This window comes from Engraulis encrasicolus, chromosome 24, assembly GCF_034702125.1.
Source record: "Engraulis encrasicolus isolate BLACKSEA-1 chromosome 24, IST_EnEncr_1.0, whole genome shotgun sequence".
Classification (NCBI taxonomy): domain Eukaryota; kingdom Metazoa; phylum Chordata; class Actinopteri; order Clupeiformes; family Engraulidae; genus Engraulis; species Engraulis encrasicolus.
The window spans coordinates 22,694,799-22,720,819 of NC_085880.1; the positions used below are offsets into that span (position 1 = coordinate 22,694,799).

General features: G+C 43.0%; 1 protein-coding gene across 2 annotated transcripts; it reads right to left on the bottom strand.

The window, feature by feature from the left end:
- Window positions 1-460: 460 nt before the first annotated feature.
- LOC134440947 (uncharacterized) lies at window positions 461-5,694 on the bottom strand. Of its 2 annotated transcripts, none has more exons than XM_063191104.1 (2): window positions 5,537-5,694; window positions 461-3,083 (listed from the first exon to the last, which is right to left on the bottom strand). In XM_063191104.1, the coding sequence occupies exon 2, from the start codon at window positions 3,078-3,080 to the stop codon at window positions 2,067-2,069; it is 1,014 nt and encodes a 337-aa protein (XP_063047174.1). In that variant the 5' UTR covers window positions 3,081-3,083; window positions 5,537-5,694; the 3' UTR covers window positions 461-2,066. The 2 variants fall into 2 exon arrangements, with proteins under 2 accessions (XP_063047174.1, XP_063047176.1); XM_063191106.1 differs by lacking the exon at window positions 5,537-5,694 and adding an exon at window positions 4,101-4,191 and having other exon boundaries at window positions 461-3,061.
- Window positions 5,695-26,021: the final 20,327 nt, after the last annotated feature.

Consider the following 26,021-nt stretch of genomic DNA (forward strand, 5'->3'; position numbering starts at 1 on the left):
TCTCAACGGGGGTGCGGAACAGACCTCCGGGGGGTGTTGGGGAGCTCTAGGATTGGGGTGAGAAAGATACAGCTGAGAGGGGGCAGTGCTTAGTTGCCATTGGGGGCATTAGTCCATTTCACTGACCTCTAAGCTTATACGGCTATAAACTTCAATGGTCCATTTACTTTTTTAATACTGTGGGGGGTGGCGTTGTAGATAGTCTCTAGATAGTGTAAATCTACTCTCTTTATGTTGAATTAATACTGCCCTTGTATATTTCATTTCTGCATATAATAAATTCATAACATTAGAAATGCATCTTTTGCCAATTGATGTACCCCCTGAAAAAATAATGGCCCCACCTCGGCCCCCTGGTGATTTCGGTCCAGAACCACCCCTGCTTCTGACCTTCTCAGAGGTTGGACTCGTCCATCAGGTCCAGTCGTCTCAAATCAGAGAAAAAATGTCCAAACATATCTAAACATTGTTTAAGCCTATTTACTGTATTTACTCAAGATGCACACAAGACAGTAAACCACAAATGTAGTGATACAATAAATGTAGAAGTCTGATGCAGCGTTTCTGCAAACAGCCATCTTAAAAGACAGACAACACACGACACAGAGATGAAACCTGGAAACCTACCCTGAGATGCTTCTAATAGCACACCCAAAGCAAGTGACACGATGGCCTGGCTCCTCTCACTTTTTATCAGCTCAGGCCCTTCTAGCATGTTCCATTTCCTCAGCCAATCACTGTCAGTGTCCATGTCATGAAAACATTTTTGTTTATTTATTTATTTATTCTTCATCTTGGTAATTTCAAATTCCCTTCTTTCTCTGTATCACACAGGGCATACAAGCAAACAACAGTTGTAGAGACATGTGTACCGTAATTGGCAACCTATTCGAAGACAAAGATGCCAAGGCAAATCATCAATTGTTAATGTTATAGCAAAAATATAACAAAAATAATAAGAATAACAACAAAAATAACAAAAGTAAATGAGAAAGAATAAGAAAATAAGAAGGAAAGAAAATAAGAAAAATAACACCCCCATGCCTAATGAATAATGTACAGTCATTATACGATTTTTTACGACACACCAGATGATCTCTCACAACACACTAGTGTTCCCCGGCACAGTTGGTTAGAAAAAAAAACACAGACTTAGTAGCTCAACTGCTACTGGTTGCAACTCTTTGATCTCTTCAATCATGCACTCGCGCACACCTTAAAAAATGGTTAAAGAACAGGGTAACACTGTGTACATTTTAGTCATTAATCTTGTGTTGTGTTTTTTGTGTCCTTAATCCCATCATAGCATGGTTGCTTACTTTACTATACTACGTACTATATTTTATTATCATACATTCTAAACATCCTCCTTTTCAACAACAATTCTTGTCCAATGACTACAGCTGACAAATAACCTTATGGTTGTAATTTGGCTCAATTGTATGTTATACACGTTACACACAATCGCATGTTGTATATGAGCTATAATCCGTGTCAAATATAATAACGTAAAGTATATCTGACCTTTTGTTCACCCTCTCGGCCTTAGAGTCTAAAAATAAACTGCCCCTGCATTGTGGTTTTTCACAACTTTGAGTCTAGTTCTCCATTTGTTTGAAGCAACAGTGTTGAAATTTTATCACTGTCTATCTCTGCTAGTTGCACAGAATTGTTGTTAGAAAAACAGAAGCTTAGTTTGGAAACGTGTATAATTCATATGTCTGTTTGTGTTTTTGTCCTATTTCTATATGTGCTTCTTTATATGGCTTAACGGTAGGGCAGTCGTCTGCTATGTGGCCGACCCAGGTTCGATACCTTTGCCAATCCTTCCTTCTCACTGAGTGCGGCCTGTAGATAAAACAGTAATTCAAAACAATAATGACCAGATTTTTTTTTAAACCACAACTGAATAAATCAGTTATTATACTGTTGGTCAGTAGAATACACATCTCTTCCTTCCTAACAATTTGGGCAGTCAGTGAGCAACATCATTTCATCGCCGCCATCAGAGGGCCACCACATAATCACAGTCTACATTTTTTGCAGACCATTTTTTATCCAAGAGATCAATTACACCCATTGAAGCATCCATTTACTTTACTGTAAGCCACTGCCTTTCTCTCGTTCACTATGGCCTTGGCTTTTTTACGGCCAATGAGCTCATTTAGGCCTGTTTCCCCATTAGGACATGCATTCAGGCAATCAAGAAGCCTCTCCTGGGGGAAATACAGACAGTTACCCTGGGGAATGTGGAAGGCCAGAGTCACATGATCCCACACGTAAAACACATCATACTCTAAATCCTCTACACTGCACTGCCTGTCAAATTCGTCCTCTATCAGCCCAAATTGGTGTGTTTTCGAGATGGCTTGAGCACGCCAGATAATCTTCCTATTGTGGTAAGCACACACTCCCTCCTCATTACTGAACAGCTCTGGGCAGTCATCGTAATCATGAACATCAGGACTGTGGACCAGCACACTGTACATGATCTCCTGCTTGTACACAACAGTCTCCCACACTCTAAGGATGGGCTCCTTCCCGCCACAGAACTGAGTGCTGTACGCCTGCAGAACCTCCTGCAGTGGCAAGGCGAAACGGAAGTTTCCGTAGCGAGACCCTCTCTTGAACGCAGGAGACTTGGCGAACGCGTGCAGGAAAGGCTCCTGGTTCCTCCTCTGATGTAAAGTGCGTTCAGGGAAGACCGTGTTCAGGTACCGCCGCTCCGCCCAACGCCTCTCCCCTGGACGAATCGCAAGACCCCACCACAGAAGGTCATTGATGCCCCCCGTAAACCCGCTCCTATCCAGAATGCCATCCATGCCCTCTTTAGTTGTCACGTGTGCTAATTTGGACAGGCGGAACTGCACAGGTCGAGGGTAATGAGGAACTGAAAATTGATCCGGTATGTCACTGTGTCCAGCAGCTACATGTTTACTGATGTAGTCGACACAGTGTAGATCTTCAGACTCAGCCTTGAGCTGCTTAACAGTCATGTGGGTCCCGCGGACGTAGCTCTCGGTGATCCCCCTTTCGTTGACCCGCTGCTGAATGCCATTGTCTTCATAGTGTTCAGCCATGATCTGTTGACACAGAGAGACATAACGTTGACGCAGGGTTTCTGAAGATGAAATTTAATTTTCACTTAATCAAAACCAACAAAGCAAAATGAATTTATGTAGACAGGGGTGAGAACCTATGTCTTGAGGGCCGTTTATGACCCTTGAGGTCGTCTTATCCAGCCCCCCGATATGATTTTAATGTTATGCAGCTTCACATGATGTTTTGTAAAGTAATCTTAGAAATTACATTTGCAATACCATTAAATTATATTTCTGGGGCCCTATAGAAGGTGGGGTCTGTTGTAAAGGTGGCCACCTTCAATATAGGCCTACAGTAAAGTGCAGGGAGAATTCCTGTTTTGTGCTCATAGAACGGCCCTTGGAGGACTTTTATGGACCTTGGAGGAAGTTGAAGTGGCCCTTCAAATGAAAAAGTTTCCCCATGCCTGATGTAGTACTTGCTCGCTCTCTCTCTCTCTCTCTCTCTCTCTCTCACACACACACACACACACACACACACACACACACACACACACACACACACACTTTAGATGCTTGTGCTTTTGTCCACGCCTCGAAAGTACACAAGTACAGTTCATAATCTTATTACTACAGAATGTCCATAAAAGTTTCGATACAGATTCATTTGTGCTTGTGTGTGCGTGTGGAATCATCTTTCATTGAGATGACTTCTGTGTTTACCAGTTTCTGACACTGCAAGTCACTGTGGCTTCCAAATGCATACATCAGTCATTATTTTTTTTAAAAGATGTACACTTTTTTGGTTAACTTGTGTAACATGAAACAAAATAACATTTTTGAAACTAAACTAAGCTAAAGCCGTACGTATGACACCAGTCCCTAATAGAGTATCCTTACAAATGTGAAAGGCCAAATAAAGTTTTCACCCTTACCAGCACAGAAGAACAAACCCATATGGAAAAAAACAATGGTAAGAACAATGGTAAGAAATTTCACATTGTCTCAGCAGTATCCTTGAAGAAGTATTTATATAAAATATGGATTTTTTTCGCACACCTCAGCTGGCAGGTGTGTCGGAGATGGCCCATGGGTCACTCAGCAGACAACTTGAAGAAACTCCCTCACACTGACCATTTCGTTGTTTTTCTTTAATGAACGACGTTTCGGTACTAGACCTTCATCAGGCCATCTCTTTTCATTCATTCAGAAGTATTTATATAAAATATATGCTATGTGTGATTTACTCCTGAAAGTGGTCCCTTTTACTGTTTCCTTTCCTCATACAGAATTATTAGGTGAACCTGTATGAATAAAGTACAAATTATACATTGCATTTACAGATAATGTGTATGTTACAATTACGTTCTTTGTATGCTTCATATAATGTTTATAGATTTTAATTCTGTTTTGCATTTACAGATAATGCATGATACTCCTTGTATGCCTCATACTGTGGTGAAAGTGAAGTGAAAGCCCAACTGGGAAACTCCAACTCCCATTGTCATTTTGACACATCACTCCACAGCACACAAGTGTTCACTGCACACAACGAAATTGCATTTAATTGCATTGCCTCACCTGTGCAAGGGGCAGCCCCCAATGGCGCCCCAAGGGAGCAGTGCGGCGGGACGGTATCATGCTCAGGATACCTCAGTGGAGGAGGATAATGTTTATAGTTTTCAATTCTATTTTTCAGCGTCAAATGTAAGTTCATACAAATATAAACATTTTCTGTTTGGAAAGTGGATGTATCATAAAGGTCCATAGTTACATAATTTGTACATTTTCTATTTGCTCATTGGACAGTCATGGGTAAGCGATTAGGGTGTCAGACTTGTAGCCTAAAGATTGCCGGTTCGACTCCCTACCCAGCAGGTTGGTGGGGGAGTAATTAGCAGTAGTTCTACTCTTCCCCCTCCTCCTTAATGAATGAGGTACCCTAAGCATGGTACCGTCCCGCTCTGCTCCAGAAAGCCACCAAACAAATAAAATGCATATACATTTGGACCCGGAAAAATTGAATTAAAAACTGTAAACATATATGTAAATTCCATGCACAATTTGTACTCATACTAGTTTCACCTAATAATAATGTATGAGGAAACACCAAAAGGGTCTACTTTCAGGAGTAAATCATACTTGGCATATTTTATATAAATACTATACAAGGATTTACTGCTGAGACGGTGATTCCTGTAAGTTCTTTATACTATTTTTTTCCCGTATGGGAAGTTAGTTGACTTAACTTAATAAGAGCAGTACTCCAAAACCTTAAGTTATAAGTTGAAACTTTGCTTTTCAACGCTGTGCAGTAAGTTGCCTTGAAAATCTGCATTGAAACCAACTTTTTTTTTTACAGTGACAGTACAGTCACAGTACACTGTGTTCTGTTACAGAGCAGACTGTAAGCCATTTCAAAAACAAGTCCTATTGCAAGAAATCATCTAACTTACAACACAAGAGAATGTAGAATATAAGAAACAAAGACTTACCAAGACTTACAAACTTGAAGAAATCAAGTTAACGAGATGAAAACGTCGAGATGAAAAAGTGTGGCACGCTTCAAGCTTGTGTCAGGAAGGAAGTATACAAAATGAGGTTTCGGAGGAAAACCACTTCAGCAATAAGAGGGCTTAGATGCAGATGTGGTCATGTCATGGTGCAATACGCCGCCTACAGCAGGCATCAGGTGAAGTTTAAAATGGCCACCGAGCTGAATTGATACATTGTTAAGAAAACAAATTAATTTCACAATACACAACGAGACTACAACAATCAGATCAGATTTACAATTGACTTAAAAGGAGAGATTGGGATGCCTGGGAAAATGTTCCTAACCCAGAATCTTTGGTCTTTCGGTCTCTCCTTCCACGGCAATCTTAAATGGAAAACGCACCAAAGAACAAAGAAACATACCGTACAAGTCATAGTTCAGCTAAGTGTTAACTTTTGTCTGAGAGAAACTTGGGAGAGATGTCTCCTCCTAGTACAGATGTCACATAATTCACTGGCAAGAGCTCACACAACCAGATAACACACAGAAAGAGAACCAAGGTCTCAACTACAAATTAAAACACCCGTGTACATACAGTACATACCTTAACCCTTTATAGGGCAAGTGACTATGTTTGACCATTTCCGATTACTTGCACACCCATCACAAATGCCCCTGCCATGCCTCTCTACAAGGGTGTACACCCAATTGGGTTATATCAAATTAATCAGGAGAAATTAGCCTTTCAGACAGATAGGGACATATTGACATTTGACCAACCAGCAGTGGCCTGGAACCTGTCAAACGTTTTTTTTCACTCTGGAGCTGAAATTTGTGTGCCCTGTAGGGTCAACCATATTGTGCAAGTATAGCCAGCCTGCTTCAATGATATTGTATTTGAAAAGTTCTCACATATGTGACTAGACACTGGACAACGGACCACAAATAGGCCCCAGGGCACATTAAATTATTAATAGATTCCGATAGAGCAGATTATACGCTTTAGGCCGGGGTCAGACATACCAAAGCCGAACGGAACGGACATGAGACGAACGCAGTCTGTCTGGTGTGTTCTACTCTGCCTTTCACGCTGACAGCTCCGGCGTGCGCGGCCAGTCCGGTTCAAAACCCTCCCCACAGCCAAAGCTAGCGTGCTACTTTGCCATTCATTTGAATGAGACACCGCCGGTCGCCGGCGTGAAAAATACGCTCGAGTTCTATTTTGTATTATAATGCAGCGCAGCGCGGAGCCGGCTCCCGCGCCGCTGACGCCCGACTACCGCCAGTTGGTGTGTAAGGACAGATATGTTTCTATGTATTTTCACAGACGCCCGTAAAAATGGTGGCCGTTCCGCGACGCTTTACCGCCCTAGTGTGTAAGACCCCTTACAATGATACATTAAACTTGACAATGGTGATGTCTGATGAATGTGTGGCCTTTTGAATATAAGTTTTGGCAAAGGACCCACTCAACGTCTTGGAAAAACGAAAGTCTTTGGGTGCCTGATAAAATGTATCAAGTTAAGGAAGAAAAATCCGCACCACGCACTGATGAAGGCCTGATACCCGAAAGGCGTTTGCTTTTTGGACATGGTGGTAATATAAATAAATAATGAAACGCAGTTTGTGAGTGCGGATTTTTCTTCCTTAAGCCTTTTGAATATGTTCACTTCATTAAGTCAAAAACTCTGAACGTTCCTCTTCCCCATAGAAAAGACATAAAGCTTTTGTCACATAGGATAGACTCATTTAAATGGGCTCTAAGTAGGATTAAAAGTTTAATTAATCACTGTCCCGAGTCAGCCAATGCTTATTTGAGTCATTAGTAGGTGAACGATGACTCTCGAGACATACAACTTTTGACAGAGCGGTCCAAACGAGTGTCGTGGGAAACACTTCTCATACGAAAAATCGCTTTACATACTCTTCATATTTGTATCAACTGCTGGCCTTCCATGATGAAAAACATTCTCATAGCGAGTTTATTTAAACTTTTCATTTTTTCATGACTGTAGATTTTGAGACAGGCATACCACGGGCACTGCGCAAACTACGTCATCCTACATTGTGCCCCTTTTAAGATCTATTGAGCCAAAGTAGTTTCCCCACCTGATCTTTCTCTCTATGCAGACAACATTCTTATGGAATTCATTCAAACATCAACATGCGTTTATGGATCCCATCCAAATGAACCACATGGAGCAGTACATGAACACGCGGTGTGAAACATGCAGGAGTAGAAAGGAGAGGGCATCAAGTGCACTACAGAATGACCTTGAACAGCTAGACCAGTGGTTTTCAAACTGGGGGCCGGGGACCCCTGGGGAGCCGCGGCAGGATGGCAGGAAAAATATGCCACAACAAAAAGCAAATAATTGAATAAACAACTGAATAACATACAAAAAAAAAAAAGCTGAACAATATTTCTATTCGCATTCCCATTGATATCATTTTATATCCTAGTGGGACACTGCCTCACAGGCCCTACATTATGGTTGTGAAAAGGGATTCCACAGAAAGTTTGACTAGAATGCACCGGTGTATGGGGGGCCTTGTCATGGTAAAGTTTGGGAACCCCTGAGCTAGACATGTCTGGACTTGTCTGGGCTTGCCCAGGCATGTCAAGGAGGATATACTAATATGGTCATTGAGTAGTAGGGCACACAGGAAACATTCAGTATATGTTACAAAGAAAAACATGTAAACATAAATGGACACACTACAGTCTAGTTTGCCAACAGCCATAGCCCCACAGAAGACAGTAATAATTTTATACTGCAAACAACCCTCCCACTTGACCCTGTCATCATCAGTAATATACTACCCCTTTGGATATCCATTGCACAGACACACTTCATCTTAATTGTAAGTCAGCATAACCGTTAACACGGTTATTGTTAGGCAGGCCAAAGCCAACATAACTCTTAACACAAATATCATAACTTCCAGACAGCCCACACAGGAAAGAGAAACTGACAATCTGCTGAGCGCACGCCAACTATGTGCTAAAAAAAAGAAACACAGGCACATATCAGAAATGTGCCGTCTAAAGCCATACTGAAATCACTGGCTGTATGGTTATATGATCTGTGTCGTCTTACTACAAACTGGAGTCCACGTCTCCTGTCTCTCAATACACTTCAAACCAAAGAAACTTGGATGGAGAAAAAACTATTACTTCCTGGAAAATGCATTGACCATGGTGTAGTACGGGGGTGCAGCCTGAGGGGTGTTGGGGTGTTGTCCAGCAGTGGGTGTAGTCCGGCAGCCAAAAGCCAAATATCAGCCCAACCCAGTTTCGTCTGATAAAGTTTTTTTTCTTTGCAGTTTGTTGTTACCCAAGGTGTACCTAATAAGATTCCAGAGGGTGCCCGGTGATATCCCTTAGCCTCGCGAGCCATCCTACGTACTTCCACCAAAGGATTGGCTCCACTACTGTAATCTGGCCGTGCTTCTCTGTGGAGTGCCTGGAGCAGTAGAATTTTGATCGCAACCCCCCCCCCCCCCCCCCCGAGAAAACAGCCAGTAATCGAATACGCCCCCCACCTAGGGCGAAAGGGGGAGGACGCTCGTGACAATGACGTACACATCTGCGCCAGAGCCATTGGTCTGCGCTATGTTGTTGTTGAGTAACTGCCAGCGATTGGGTGAGAGGTGTCCAATAATTTCAAACCATAACTGAGTGCAAACTTCCTGCTTCCAACAATCGCTTCAGAGCAAACAAATGCCAGACCATGAATACGAAATGAAATTGTAGTATTATGGGATGGTCAGGACCAGGCTAGATATCCCTTGAGCATTTCCAGATATTGAGCCTTTTATGCCGGATGTGCTGCAGCCAGTTTTCTGCTCCCATTCATGTTATCCTGACCAAATACCCTATACCATACTTATGTTTGTGTTTGTTTACATTGTAGGATGTGTACAAGAATTGGAGGTGAGGTATGGACATCAGTGGGGGTGGGGTCATGCATGTGTGGGGGCGGGGCATTCACCCAAAAAGCCTGGTTTTCCAAGTCTGAGACACAAAAGGCCAACATTTTGCCAAACCTGGCTTTATACCTCATAGTGGGTTGTTTCGTTTTGCTGTTTGTTGTTGCCCGACACTTACTCATCAAGATGAGAGTGGGTGATATGCCAATTTCAGATATTAACCCTTTAAAGGTCCACTCTAATAGAAAACCATTCTTACATGTTATGTGCACCATTATTCAAAACCCATAAACCTGAATCATTAATTAAGTATAAAATAATTTGGGTTTATAATTTTATAGGTTTTAGTTAATTTACAAAATACACATTTCTGATTGGATATCACATATGTGACGTCACAAGTCACCGAATTTCATGACTGCGGAAATATCGATTTTTTTTTAACAAAAATTAAAACAAGATTTTTTGTAATGCTTCAACGCTGTTTTATATGGCATTGTAGGCCTACTGTGGGTGCCGGTAGTGGTTGTGCCTACATGTTGGCAAACCACTAGGTGGCACCGTTACCTCATATTTCAGAGCCATGGGGAGTGTTGTTTACTACTCCAACGAGACAAGGCAGAGCTAGCAAGCCAAAGTGCGACTCGAGATGAGACGCTGTCCTGACTGACTATAAAGTTTGAAAATGTACTTCCGAGTCTACATTACAACTTAGTTCTTACAGATTTGATCAGTTTTCAAACACAGTATGTTGATGTAATTTGTAAAGACCGCGATTGTTGTCCTGGCCATTGCAAAAACATACAGTAGCAGCTGGAGAAATGACAAGGCTAACAATGTGAAACGACAGCAGCACGAAGACATGTGATTGACGGCAGGCAAGAATGGGGTGTTCGATCGTTGAAATTATAATTCATAGGAGCCCTGACAGATACTGTATTTGGAAACGGATCGTGAGACTGCTAATGGTGCTCGCCTGGGTCTCAGTCAACACATCGGTGATTAGGACTAGCTAGCCTGCTAGCTTCGTCGACCTACTGTGCTTTCAGGGTTGGTTGGGTTGAATAGCTGTAAATATGATACAGTATGTAACAGATGAAACACTTTCCGTAACTTTGGCTCCCTTGATTGACCGTTCAGCTACCGTATACCGGTGTGAACATATATTGTAAGTGTGTCAGATACATAATATCCGTGTGACATGTTCTACTCTTTTGGTGCTACTGGCTATTCCAGACTGTTTAGAAACCCCATGTTGCTACTACGTGTCTTTTGAGGTCAAGCTTACAATGTAACGGTGTTAGATATTCACCCCAACAGCGAAAATGTCGGGGGGCAGATTTGGTATCGGAGCTAATTGTTTCACTCCATGTCTGTGGACGGTGTCCTATATTTTATACAGTGGTTGTTGTGCTTGGGAGTTTGCTTGGTAGTGTGGTGACGTGGGGAAAGCTAATAAGCTCGCCTTGTAGTTGCAGAACTCGTGCTGTTAGACTTTCTATTTAATTGAAATCGAAAACATTTCCTTGCAAACTGTTCGCCGTCTTGGATAATGAACACCATGCACTCTATAACGCAAAGAGATAGTATATTTGAACTATAACATCACTATCGTATCCGCACTCAAATTTCACAGCTCCCACAGTGTGCACAGATCCAGTTAGCCAAGACGCTGCTAATGACCCGGTGGCGTTCCATTCCCTGCACTGTGCACTGTGTACTGAGATGCAGTGCACTTCCCACCCTCAGCTTAACGGCAAATAAGTGCAGATATTTTGGCTGACACAAGTGCGTGGATTGAGACGTGATTTTTCATCTTTTGACATCAATTCCGGCTCGTTTTTGTTTTTGGGGGGCGGGACTAAGAGTGTTGAAAAACGGTTAAAACAACGTTTACAAACAGTCCTTACTACTGAACAAAAAAACTTCTGTACATTACAGTTCTGTTTCTGGACACATGAAAACACGTTTGAAACCATGTAAACTTATAGTTTTCTATTAGAGTGGACCTTTAATGTTGGTTTTGCTGCAGCCATAGCCCACAAGCTTTTGACTGACCGCTTCATAATTGCACTATGATTCACCATAGAGAATTCTGGGTGGTAGGCCTACCACATCAAAGTTGATAAAGTTTCCTTGTACCAAAGTACCAAAAACATTTTAGACAATTACATAACTAGCTGTTTTTCAAGCAGAAATGTGTAACATTTAGGCGAATTTTGGTGGTGTCAGCTCAGACATACACAGAAATGATTACTAATTCAATACAGAATTTGAACAACATATCTTTCATAACATTTCATACATTGCTATTTACTCTTCCCGTGTTATTGTAACACAAAATACAAAGTGTAATGAATAATTATTGAATTTCTGGCTGATTACTTGTTTGTCCACAAATAAGGAAATGTTCGGTACAGAATTTCAATGGTGGTCTTTAACATGGAACTTCCCATCACTAGCCTGGCGGAGGAGTACAAGGCTCAATCTCAATTCACCCATTGGCCCTACCCCTTACCCCTCCCCCTCCTTTTTGCGTGTTCATGTGTAGGGGTAGGGGTATCCCAATAGTCGTTAAGGCAGGGGGGTGCCAAGGTCAGACTGGAGATGACGCTCCAAGACTCCTGTGAGCCACTTGTGTCCCAAGCAGCACCCATCGTGGACCCCGCTGGCTGCAACAGAGCAGGCAAAGGCCGCACTCCGATACCGGGACATTGTCGGACATGTTCATTAAAGGAGGAGTGGTCTTGGCCTTGGAACTATTAGACCAACTTGGAGCAAGGCCAATCCAACTCAGAAGGGCAAGCTGGTGGTCCAAGAGGTACGACGAGAAGAGGATCAGCAAGGCGCACACAAGCCGTGGCACAGACGAAACAGGGGCAGTGGATGGCGTGGGAAGGAGTTGAGAAAAGAAAGCTCTCCTGGAAAGACCTATGGGAGATGGAGGCATTCAGGGCAAGCCTTACCATCAAAGCTGCGTATGATGTCTTAGCTTCACCTGCAAACCTAAGCCAATGGGGCACCTAAGTCACGCCCTCTCCTTCCTGGTTCATGGGGAGTCAAAAAAATAATTGCTGGGCTTGAAATGAGTGGTTTTTCGACACAAATCCAAACCTTGGACCTCCACCAATGCACCACAAATCCACCACAACTCGCCTCGTTCACTTCCATTCAACTTGTTGCAACTTATTGCCCCATGAACCAGGAAGTAGAGGGCGTGACTTAGGTGCCCCATGGTATGGTGGTGACCCCACATGCTCTTTGTGCCCAAGGCCAGCAACACTAAAGCACATCTTAGTGGGATGCAAGACCAGCCTTACCCTGGCGACACAACCAGGTGCTCAAGTCTTGCAGCAGTGCTGGAATGCCATCAGATGAGTGCAAATGTGCTCCCCCCCCTCCATCCCATCGGCAGCCAATATTTTTTTAGTTCGAGAGGGTCAAGCCAGCCACACCATCACCAGTAGGCCTGACATTGGGCAGCTGGGCAGAGCACAGGACAGGAAAATGCTGCTTTCCACCAGAATTCAAATCGCATCCACCAACCTGCGTCCTGACCTTGTTCTGTGGTCTTCCTCACTCAAGCTGGTGTACATCATTGAACTCATGGTACCCATGGTACCTGAGATACACTGATCTTGCAGCAGACGCCCAACAACAAGGATGGAACGTGAAGGTACGCCCGGTGGAAGTAGACTGTAGGGGATTCATAGGCACCTCAACATCTAGGATACTCAGGGAGATGGGGGTGCGAGGGAAGGCATACAGGCAGGTCATCAAGGACCTCGCCAGGGCCACTGAAAAGGGGAGCCAGTGGCTGTGGGCCAGAAGGAAGGACCTGGCCTGGGGCTCCAAGTGAATGATGGTTGATGGGAGTGAACCTGAGACGCTGGGATTCACTGCTGACGTGCGCTGGCCCGTCGATGTGGCTGGCTGCTTTCCTCAACACCTGCGGTTGCGTTCCTCAACACCTGCGGCTGGAAGGGATGGCTTCCATCGCTGCTTCCGACGCCCGTTCCATCGATCGCTGCACCTGGAGGCAGGGGCGCAACTACAGTATATGCGACGTATGCGTTGCAGGGGGGCGTCAGAGAGAGGGGGGCGCCAAAGAGAGGGTATTGGAGGGCGCCAAATAATTATTAAGTGGGTTTTTTTTGGGAGGGGGCACCAAAATAGTTCTTGCATACCCCCCCAGAAATTTGTAGTTGCGCCCCTGCCTGGAGGTCTGGACTGTTGGTGATCCAGCCTGGCTGTTGGCTTCGCCAGCCACCACACATTGTGCTACCTCTGTCTGCGGTCTCGTCGTCGTCGCATCGCCCATCGTGTCTTGCAGCTCGATGCCTCCTGCTACTTGCTGTTCATTGCCTTCCTCAACCAGCGGCTCCGTACGGGGCCATTCGCCGTCCCTCAATAAAACTTCCCCGGCTTGTTTGGCCGCCTCCCATGGCTAAATTCGCCTCCACAACTGGAGCTTCTGAATTTTCATATCCCCACGGCCTTTCATCGCCACTCCCGTTGTGGTTTTTGGTTTCTCTCCACCACCGTTTCCCTAACATCATGGACACAAAACCCTCCCGTTTATTTTTGTTGTTGTACTTTTGTCGAGTTTTGTATGTCTAAATGTATGTGTTTTTGTTTTTTTATGTTATGCTCTGTAAAGCGCTTTGGGTGTCTTGAAAAGCGCTATACAAATTCCATGTATTATTATTATTATTATTATTATTATTATTATTATTATTATTATAACCCTCTTGAGGTGTCGTAGGCCCATCAGCGAAACACCCAAGATGGAGGGCACCCACTTGATAACCCAAGGGATCACTCACTTGATCGTCATAGTGGCTATGTCTCAAATGACACACTTTTGTCAGTGCGCACAGTGCACACAGTGCACTGAGGTCTTTAGTGCATAGTGCCGTGGAAAAATTTGAGCACTATGCACTGTGCCCTCGCTGGAAGTGACTGCTGAGCATGGCATTACAACAATCACACATACAGTACTTTGGTTGGCATGAAAAGGTTGGTGTCCCATCAACAACAGAATTAGGAGACTGTTGACCAAACTCTTCTACTGAACTGAATGCCACATTTCCTCCGTGTCATTGTCAACATGGCCGCTGTTTAGTGCGTGCAGTGTCCATCATTCAAGCACTGCATTTTTCCGCCATTGTTAGGGGATCATCCTGGCACTTTCAGTGCACTGGCTCAACTGAAATTTTCAGCGTGAGCGCCCTAGGCACTGAAAAACAGTGCCTGAAGTGCACAAGTGTCTCGTCGGTGCCTTAGGTATCTAATGGGATAGCCTATATCTTGTCCTACACAACAGATATGATCATCTGGTTAACCAGATGTGAACGTGCAGCTGGCAACAAGGGGAAGACCTTGTGACAGCATGGAGAGACAGAGGAGGGAATAGACCCCACTGGGACCACCATGGGTTAGCTACCCATGGTGGCGGGACCCAGCACGAGTGGTGTATGGGTCCCACCCAAACTTGGGTACGAAGAGTCTTAAGAGTAAAACACCCCCAGAGCCTGCGAGAGTGGGGGCGGAAGATGGCTCACTGACTGACAACCAGAGACGGTCTTATACGAGACGAATCACTCATGAAACCTTCCATAGGAATGAACGAGAGCATTTGGCTACGCGAACATGGCGTTTGCCGGCTTCACTCCCACCTGTCCGGTAACGAGAGCCAATTGCTTGCTGAGCTGCGCTGTCACTTATCCAATCGTCTCGACGCCTCGACGCAAGTGCAAACGTAAACCTTTACGACTGCTCGTACCTAATCGGTTTGTTTGCTGGCGGCCATGGTTTGTTTGCCGTCCGTGGAAACTTCATTGTGAATTGGGCAGAGAGCGCAACTCGACCATTAATCACCTTTCTGCGCCCATCCAAAATGCAGGTGCAAGACAAAGGGACAGATAATCACGGAAACAAAACCGGCCGTGTGCACAACCGTTGTGGTTTTTCTTATGGTTGAAAACAAATAGCCTAAGTAAGAAAAAGCAAAACGGGAGCAAGTCTGCAAGACATTCAGCTTATCAGTTTAGCTTTTTTTTCTTAGGCCATATTTTTTCACCGTTGGTCATAGCTATTATCAGTTTAGGCAACAACATGATATCACAGTTTAAAACACCAATTTTGAGGCAGGCTAGCCTACATCATTAATTTATTCAATAGCCTATTTTTGTATTAGGCCTACTGATGAGCAGGGACGACCATTGTGCTTACTGCTTTGGCTATCAGAAAATAAATCCAGTGTCTTTTCTGTACGATGACCTGAGAATGGATGCGCGTTTGACAGCCGCCCGGAAGAGGTGAAGTCCACGCAACTTGCTCCCACCTGCCGCAAAACAGAACGTTGTCGTGGAATGTGGCGCATGCGCAGATCAAAAATAGCATAAAGAAAAACGCTGTTTTAAAGCGTTACTTTCATGTTTCGGTCATTCTAAGACTGCCATTAAACCCAGTTTTCCATTGTGATTCCAACCATATGAGTTGTGTATCGCTGTGTTGTCCCACTGTCACACAACATTATTTCCCCCATTCATTCTAATATACCCCATCACTGACTAATCTCAAATAGTCAGTTTGAGGCGTAGCCAAGATGGCCGCCGAGTGATGGGACTTATGGGAACAGACTTTGCTGACAACTCGGTAACGAACACAGGAACGGAACAGACTACGAGAATGATGATTGGCATACATGAGGCTCCGATAGGTACAGCAGGACGCAAACTTCAGAACTGCGTATGTGGCTGATACAGCCAACAACTGGGGGATTTGTGGTAGCAATTTGAGGTGGCTATTTGTAGCAGGCTACCAATATGTGAATAAAGGTGATGTCATGCAGGATCTCATAATGCACAGTTAATTGTGGGATTGCTGCTCTTAAAGGGTTAATTATTACCCCATATTGGGTTTGTTTCAATGAGGGCAGTGTTAAGACAGTCCAATGTAAATATTTTTTCAGATAATATAAGCAGTTTGGTACATTTTATAACATCATTCACAGTAATATTAGGTGTCTGTTGTTTTTTGTCATAATTTGCATGTATAGGACAATAAAGGCTCAATATCTGGAAATGCTCAAGGGATATCACCGGGCACCCTCTGAAACCTTGAAGACCTACCAACAATCTATAAGATAAAGCAAAAAAATAAACTTTATCAAAAAATTCTGGGTCCAACCCCACGGCTCCCGGACTATATCCTCTCATGTTCCATTTCCTCAGCCAATCAGCGTCAGTGTCCAAGATGTCATGGACACTTTTAAGTAGGCCTATTTATATCTTCTGTATCTTACTTATTTCGAATCAGTGTTGCCAAATTAGCTACTTTGTCACTAGATTTTGCGACTTTTTGCCATCCCTGGCAACTAGAAACTTAATCTAGCGATTTAGCGACTTTTAGGTGCATCTGGCGACTTTTGAAAAAGTGCCCCTTCATTATCAAAATCATAGTTTTTCTACATAATTGTAACGCTGCGAGGAAGCGGGCTGCAGATTTGCTCTGATCTCCAAAAAGTAGCTAGCACTGCCCATTTGTATTATGAACATACGCGTGGGGGCACGTTTTCTACAGATCAGCATGGTGGGTGTGTGACGCTGTTAAGTTATACATAATGTCATGGCGTCATCTAGCAACTTCTAGCGACTTTTCAGCGAGCCAATAGTGACTTTGGCTGATTTTTTTGGCAACACTGTTTCGAATTCCTTTCATATTCTCTAGGTTTCTTTCTCCAGTACACAGGGCATACAAGCAATCAACATGTTTAGAGACATAATACAGTGGCCCTCAACTTTCCTTGAGCCGAGGCATACCTTTTTGAAGATATAGATGCCAAGACATATCATCAATTGTAACAAAAGTAAAAGTAACAAAAGTAAATTTGCGAAAATAATAAGAATGACTACAAAAATAACCTAGGTAAATGTTTGGAACAATACATATAACTCCCCCAATGCCTAATGAATAATGTACAGTCATTCTATAATTTAACAACACCCCAATGCCTAAATAAACAATGCACAGTGATTATATGATTTTACAACACAACCGATGATCTCTCACACTAGTGCTCCCTGGCACAGTTGGTTTGAAAAAATACACTGACCTAATAGCACAAGTGTTGCTGGTTGCAACTCTTTGATCTCTTCAATCATGTACTCACACACACAGTACTCTTAAAATCAGGTCTTGAGAAATAGTTAAAAACAGGGCAACACTAGTGTACATTTTAGTCATGATTGATCTTGTGTTGTGTTTTTTGTGTCCATCATAGCATGTTTTGTTATTATATGTCTTATTATCATTAATTCTAATCATCTCCCTTTTCAACAGCAATTCTTGTCCTAGGACTACAGATGGAAAATACCCTTATGGTTGCAATATGGCTCGATTGTATGTTATTCAGGTTTTACTCAATTGCATGTTGTATGGGATACTATAGTCCTTGTGAAATAAAATGAAGTAAAATAAAATTAAAGTATGTGACCTTTTCGTCAACCCTCCCGGCCACTGTGACATGTTGTTCACCCCAATGGGCCTTAGAGTCTAAAACCAAATTGTCCCTGACTCCCTGCATTGTGGTTTTTCACATCCTCAATTCTAGTTCTCCATTTGCTTGAAGCAACAGCCTAAACACTTAGTGGTTTCTTTTGCCTTAAGACATGTAAAAGTTTTTATCTTTTACCTGACATGTTTCGACGGTGTTACTTCCGTCTTCATCAGAGGGTCACTGTGATGTTGATGAGTGACGTGCTTTAAAAACAGCTGATGTTGTTGTGGAGGTGTGACCTCCCTGTCAAAAATGACAGGTTGGTCACACCTCCTGCTGTTAGAGTTGTCCTCTTAGGATGGTGGTCCAGGTGTGTGAGAGCATGTATGCCCCCTCATCCCTGTTCATGGTACTTGGGCTACGCTTTCTGATCTCCATAGACTCCTTAATCCAGCGGTGGTATCTGTTGTTCTCTTGCTGTATGACTTTTGCCTTGTCCCAGTCCATGATGTGATTTTCCCTCCTACAGTGGTCAGTTATGGCTGATTTGAGGTTCTCCTGTGTGACTCTCTCCTTTATTGCTCTTGTATGTCTTTGTTCTGTTTCCTTTTCACACTCCTAAGAGGACAACTCTAACAGCAGGAGGTGTGACCAACCTGTCATTTTTGACAGGGAGGTCACACCTCCACAACAACATCAGCTGTTTTTAAAGCATGTCACTCATCAACATCACAGTGACCCTCTGATGAAGACGGAAGTAACACCGTCGAAACATGTCAGGTAAAAGATAAAAACTTTTACATGTCTTAAGGCAAAAGAAACCACTAAGTGTTTAAGTTAAACAGTTAGACATAATGAACTTAATACATATGAAGCAACAGCGTTGATGTTTTTTCCACATCTGTTTTAGTTGAAAAAGCCTTTACCCTGGAACATCTAGTCTTATTTTGCACAGAATCGTTGTTTGAAACACAGAAGCTTTGCTCGAAACATGTACAATTTGTCTGAGTGTCTGCTATACTGTAGGCTACTTGACTTGCAGTCTCGAGTGGTGCTCGTAAGGGGAAATAATCTCATCTGCGAGCATGCAGGCCTAATGTGTCCCCTGAAATAAGATCAGTAATTTTCCACCTATGCCTCATCCTTAATGCTCTTCTGATATGTATGTCTGTTTGTATATTCCTTCTCATGTCTGTTTGTGTTTTCTTTCTAATACAACAAGTTTGTTTGGTCTTTTTCTGTATGTGCTTTATACATGCATTTCAACTCTTTTCACGCCATTCATCACCAAAATCCACCACAGCTTCTGTGCTCTCTCTGTCTCTCCGTTCCACTATGACCATTTTTAATTAGGAACATGTTGTGGATTTCTTCTTGGGAGAAGTCAGCCCCCAGGCACAGTCAGATTGAGGTAGACCAGATCAGAAAGAAATGCTGCCCATACTGTTCTACTCGTTGTTGATGAAGACTTTATTCGCTCAGATTGCACAAAGAGATGTACACTTAAAAAGTAATACACTCAGTACAGTACACTGATGCGAATGCGCTGCAGGAGACCACCGGAACACAGAGAGCCGCGCTGCCCGGAGAACAGTAGGGTCGTCCCAGAGGACTTTCCCAAACTGAACCCATTTTGGGCCTGGATCAGCCCCTTTATATACTATGTTTTTGTCTCCATTATCTCGGTTCCGTGGGTACATCTACAGCGCACCCGCTCACAAAGTGCACTTTCTGGTCATAAGTAAACACATTAGAACACGTTAATGGACTTGGGTTAACATTTAACGATGGAAGTTTCCATGTCTGTGACACATATGTACATTTCCATCATCAGTACATGCATCCCATCTTACACCTAGGCAAGACATCAAGATATACGTACATATGTCAGTACATTAGATTTCATATAAATGTACCATAGTTAAAAACATGTATGTGTGTGGACATGGTATGTGTGTGTAGTGCGTGTGTGTGTGGTGTGTGTGTATACCTATGTTCCCCTTGAGCATCTTCCTAGGTCATGCTACTTCTGTGTTACTACATCACTACATTACTACAGACCGCGTACAGACTTCAGGACCTTGGATAGTGCCATGCACTACCTGGGCATAACTTTTCAGTACAGGTTCTGTCTTTTATCTATCCCTATGGGTTTTTCTTTAATGCTTATACAACTGCATCTGTGTGTGTGTGTGTGTGTGTGTGTGTGTGTGTGTGTGTGTGTGTGTGTGTGTCTGTCTGTCTGTCTGTCTGTCTGTCTGTCTGTCTGTCTGTCTGTCTGTCTGTCTGTCTGTCTGTCTGTCTGTCTGTCTGTCTGTCTATGCCTCACCTGGCATGTGTGCTTAGAATACACGTGCCTAAGCGAGGCGCCTACCCTTGTCATTCTTGACCATCTGCTCCTGTATTAGAAGCGTGTCTGGACTGTTTGTCTTTCATGTCAGCAAGGCACAAGCGGCCTTTTTGGGCCTACTTCTCCAACAAAGGCACAGGCGGTGTAATTGGGCCTACTTCTTCCACAACTAGTTTAATTGCTGTCTATTATACACTTTACTAATCTAACATACCATACATAAGTTTATTAACTGGTGCCAGACATCACCCAAAAAGCTCCCACAAACACAAAAAGTGTCATGGGTGAGCGGTGAGCATGGGTGAGCAAAGGTTGCCAGTTCGATTCCCGACCTGCCAGGTTGGTGGGGGAAGTAATTAACCAGTGCTCTCCCCTATCCTCCTCCATGACTGAGGTACCCTGAGCATGGTACCGTCCCGCTGCACTGCTCCTTTAGGGTGCCATTGGGGGCTGCCCCCTTGCATGGGTGAGGCTTAAAATGCAATTTCGTTGTGTGTAATGTGCAGGGAACATTTGTGTGCTGTGGAGTTCTGTGTCACACAATGACAATGGGAGTTGGAGTTTCCCAATCGGGCTTTCAAAAAGGGAAAATTCCCAGGGTAACAAAGCTCAGTGGAGAGAACAACTCCTCTATGCTTCTTATCTGAGGCATGCTTGAAGATACCTAGTACAGTACACCTAGTACAGATATGACATCATTCACTGGCAAGAGCTCAGTGAAGGAAGCAGAGTAACCAGAAACACAGAAAGAAAAACAAAGTTTTTGCTACAGATTATGATTATTTTTTTCAAGGCTTTATAGCAAAATATGCCATCATATTGCCCAACTTACCACCATAAAGTCAAGCCAAGTCAGCGTTATTGACAGTTTCTTCATATGCACAGGTCATACAAGGGTCTTGAAATTATAAGTACAAAGGAAAAAGAATCTGGTGCCACACGGATGCCTATCTTCTATCATTTTTTCCCCCAGTGCAGTCAGACTAACGTTTCGACATGCGTCTTCATCAGAGTCCTCAGAGACTTGAACTTGAAATTATGGACTTGAAATTGTGATTCTCTCTTTATCATTTAACATTTAACATTGAATATGTAGCATATATGACAAATAATTGCAATACATTTAAAAATAAACAAACAACAAATACAAATCGTTTATTGACTGTACTGGGCAGAAAAGTGTTGAAATGTGGTTTTGTGATATCAATGAACTGTAGCCTATATGAACACACAGTGGAATGCACATAATATTAGGAAAACGTTAACAAAAGTTATGCCAATCACAGCAAAACAAATTTGCACATTAGATCAACTCAGTGGTGTAGTCTACTTTTTTATGGTGGGTATACTGTATATTTGAGCATTATTTGATACCGTATATATTTGTGCTATTCAAAATAATGGATCAATCAATTTTAAGTGGGTATACTGAAATCCCTGAAATTTAGAAGTGGGTATACTCTGTATACCCGCGTTCTACGTAGACTACACCACTGGATCAGCTCTGCATTTAGATCAATTTACCACATGATAAAAGACAAATAGAAATGCGCTCAGAGTGCGTGTGCAACTCCGCCCTCTGGTGGACAGAAACAGTCATGCACCACAGACGTACCAACAAAGGAACATACAAACGGACGGTCACATAACATCACATAACATAACATCCTAGCCAGGCCACCTCCTCCTACTGAAGCAAAACACCTTCAGCGCTGCTTCTAGTCAGGCCTGGAGTAATACAAATATCATTTATGTGGAATAATCAGGAACCCCTACCACTTTGTTGGGAAGCAAAAAAAAAACAGTAGTAAACCAAGGGAGGTGGGTCACGTTTGGGAAATGTTAAATTGTTATGTTCTTGGTCAGACCAAGTCTCGAAGGGATTTGAAAGTTGTTGATAATCAGGCTAATAACTTCCTTGGCAGAGGCCACCCACATGGTCAACTTCACCAAATAAGCAGCCTGTGTGATTAAAAAAACTTTTAGCCCACTCACATGATGAGCAACATTTTGACAGATAAACACAAGACAAAAGAAGCAAAGGAGAAGAGTACCAAACCAAAAGCACAATGTGGTCAGATGGTCAGGGAAGTTCCCCTGTCTCTTCATCAAGAGGGGAAACTATCACTATTTTCCAATGTCAAGTGTATGGAAGTGTGCCAGCCTAATTAGTCCACCAAAGATAATCCAAACACGGGCATGGGCGTGATTGCGAAGGCTTATACACTTGGAAGCAGTGCTTAATTTGAGCCGGATCATGCCGGAACAGGATCCCCCACCTCGTAATTTTGACCCCCTGTGTTCCGGGACTTATTATGGCTGATCCGGAACCTCTCGTGAATGAATAAAAAAAAAATATAGAGGCTACTATATTGTAACGGACTATCTCTGCCTCCTCAGTAGTGAGAGCGCAGCATTATCCCATGTTCGCTACATTTCGCCCATCTCACCGAGCAGCCTATAGGCCTAAATTGGGGTTGAGACTGTCAGGATCGCAACAACCACAAGCCGAGTGAGCAAGCGAGAAGGAACCATGAAGTGTGCGCGCAGAGAAGACCACAATTTCTGAATGCTAAAGCCAGACACTGATGTGCGCTGTTCCAAATTGAGACCGAGCGCGCAAGTCTGCAAGAACGAAGGGTTTGCAAAAGTGCACTACTTAAAAAATGAGAAAAGATGTTCGTTGTGTTGATCTAAGTTATTTCTTATGTGTTGGTCAGTGTTTTTTTTATTCATATTTGGAAAGGTAACAAGGCTAAACCAAAGGCAGTCTTATTGCTGCCTGACGCCCAACTCATAACCTTTAAAACTTAAAAATAGCCTACAGTCGGCTGCACCGTTACAATATGGTAGAGCTGAAGGCAACGCGCACCGACTGAAAAAAAACTATCGACATATTTTATCGTCGCGACGCACGGGCATGTAAGTTAATTATTCGACATATTGGATTTCCAATGGAAAACAAAGCCATCTCACAAAACTAGTGTATGAGAGTGTGTTTGAGTGAAAGGGAGAGGATTCTGAAGTGCTTTTGGGGACTTGTCTGCAAGCATGGAGGAGGCCAAGTTAAAATTTAGCAACATTCAAGACGAAAGTCGCGACCTCCCCACTTTATTGCAGTAGGAGAAGTCCAGCTTTTGCGTGGCTATTTTGGTGGGGGAAGCACAATTGGTAGCCTGCTTGTCCCATACATTTAAGAATCATAACTATAGATCTATAGGCTACTTTTCCATCCCTACTATCTGACTAAATGTAGGCTACGTGAAGTTGCCCCTCTCTCGTTGTTTGTTCATATGCGCGGATGAGATGGAAAGCCTGGCTGTGCCAAACATTGTTTAAAAGTTTTCATCAAATTTTGGTCGTCACACAAGGTTTTGGATATACTAATTTCTAGTGGCACCTGGGCTGCGTTTGGTGCATTGATCAGTCATGTAGCCTAGCGAAAAAGACAGCCTGGGTGAGAGGATGAGATCTTCCTCGGCTGGCCTCAGCATGTGTGTGTGCGCGTTTCCTTCTCTCCCAAGACTCGAGTTGCTTACGAGTCAATTTGAGCACGAAAACAGCAAAGACAATGTGATATTTCATTCAAATAGGGCCTACACGCTCCAAATAAAACATTGGTCGGAGGGATTTTCAACCGGACCGCAGCGCGAGCAGACAGTGTGAAAAGCCAAGTCTACCGGGAAAATCGCCGCTCGCTTACCATCAGTGCGCGAGCCCTGAAAATCGCAGCTCGCTTACCATCAGTGCGCGAGCCCTTGAAACAGTGAAGTGGCATATCGCAACAGCACATGCGGATTAGCCAAATTATATGCATCAAACTCGCCAACAAAGCGTGGATTTAACGTTTAATAGGCCTATGCCAACGTTGTGTGAATACGGGAAAGGATAAGAATTGGACAGCCATGCACTGTCCTTTCAATAGGTAGACTAGCCTAGTAGAAGACCGCTTCGGTTTCTTTTCACCTCATGGGGAAAGCATAATTTCCATGCACTGCACGAAACTACTAAGCATAAAGTTAGCGATCAAACAAAAAATATTGGTTGTTGTCATTACAGCATTTAATAGGCTATGGCTGTTGTTTAAAATAGCAATTGGATTGCCAACCGTCCCTTGTATTAAGAAACAAACGTATGGATATGAGCTGACATGGGACTCAATGTCGTTAAAATGCAGGGAATTGCATCTAATTTTTTTCCGTTTTTATTCGTTTGCGTAATAATAGTTTTTCTGTGCGTTCCGGGACCTCTGTCCAACTCATCGTCGCTGTGATGTCATATGTGTTTTGCGTTCCGGTACCTTGTGATTTACAAATTAAGCACTGCTTGGAAGGATGCACACTAGACATTGGGAAACGTCCACTGTCTGAGATGCTGTTTCACTGTAAGAATAAACAAAACGTGGCATATTTAGCCAGAGTCATACGGCCAACTGTCCAAGACGAAATGTCTGGAAATCTGAGGGTTGCAGGTTCAAGTCTTATGTTATCCACCATGACTGAGGTACTCTTAAGCAAGACATAAACGTAAACATAAACATAAACATACACAATATTTGTACAACTCCAGTAACCAATACTTTACCATAATGGTGAGGAAAGCTGGGTCTGTTGTTGCCACAGAACTGGAGGCCCTCACTACCACTGCTGAGAAGAGAACACTGAGCAAACTTGACTATACTAGGGCTGGGCGGTATACCGTTAAAAATCCTTGATAACGGTTTTCACCTACACAAGGTTCACTTTTTGATGAGAGAAGGGTTTTTTTTCCCCAAAAAAAGTGATTAAAATAGAAATGGAGATTAATTAAAATTCAGGATTTTATCTCATTTTTAAATTTAATTTCAGCCTTTTCTTCAGAAACATTGAGATGCTTATGAAAAAAAATCATGCAGAGAACCGTGATATTCATTTTCATCAAGAAAACCGTGATACACATTTTTTCCAGAACCGCCCAGCCTGGACAACAACATCCACCCCCTGCACCCAGTCTTCGACAACCAGAGAAGTTTGTTCAGCTACAGCCATGCCATGCAAGACAGACAAGCTACGGAGGCCCCTCGTCCCCAACGCTATCAACACCCTCAACACCTGTGAACTCTTATTGACTGCTGTCCCAAACAACCAGGACTACAACTCTGCTTTAGCCAGGCCTTTTTATCGCACTGACGGTTTTTCACAGTAAACAGTACATCACCTCTTGTACCAACGTGTGTGTGTGTGTGTGTGTGTGTGTGTGTGTGTGTGTGTGTGTGTGTGTGTGTGTGTGTGTGTGTGTGTGTGTGTGTGTGTGTGTGTGTGTGTGTGTGTGTGTGTGTGTGTGTGTGTGTAAGTGGGAGATCTGACCCTGTGAATATATGTATGGTGAATATTTGTGAATATATGTGCAATGTTGTGTGTAATGCCATTGTGTCTTCTTCTGTATTTATGTATGTGTGTATGCTACTTGACACCTTAATTTCCCTCAGAATCAATAAATGATACTCTACTCCACTCTACAAATAACTGTAACTTTACAAAAAAGCATCATATCAGCCAAGTGCAATGTGAAAAAAAGAAATATTGAATTGCATTACAAATCATATATTTATTAGTTGAGATAATTATTATTATTGTTTAATTATTCAGTGGGGCTCTTGACCAGTTATGCGTAGGGCCCTGACTATGGTCTTTGCTCTTCTGGAACCAATGAGCTTTT

What these genes read in the sequence shown, in the direction of transcription:
- LOC134440947 (XM_063191104.1), bottom strand. Translation starts at nt 3,080, where the DNA reads ATGGCTGAACACTATGAAGACAATGGCATTCAGCAGCGGGTCAACGAA.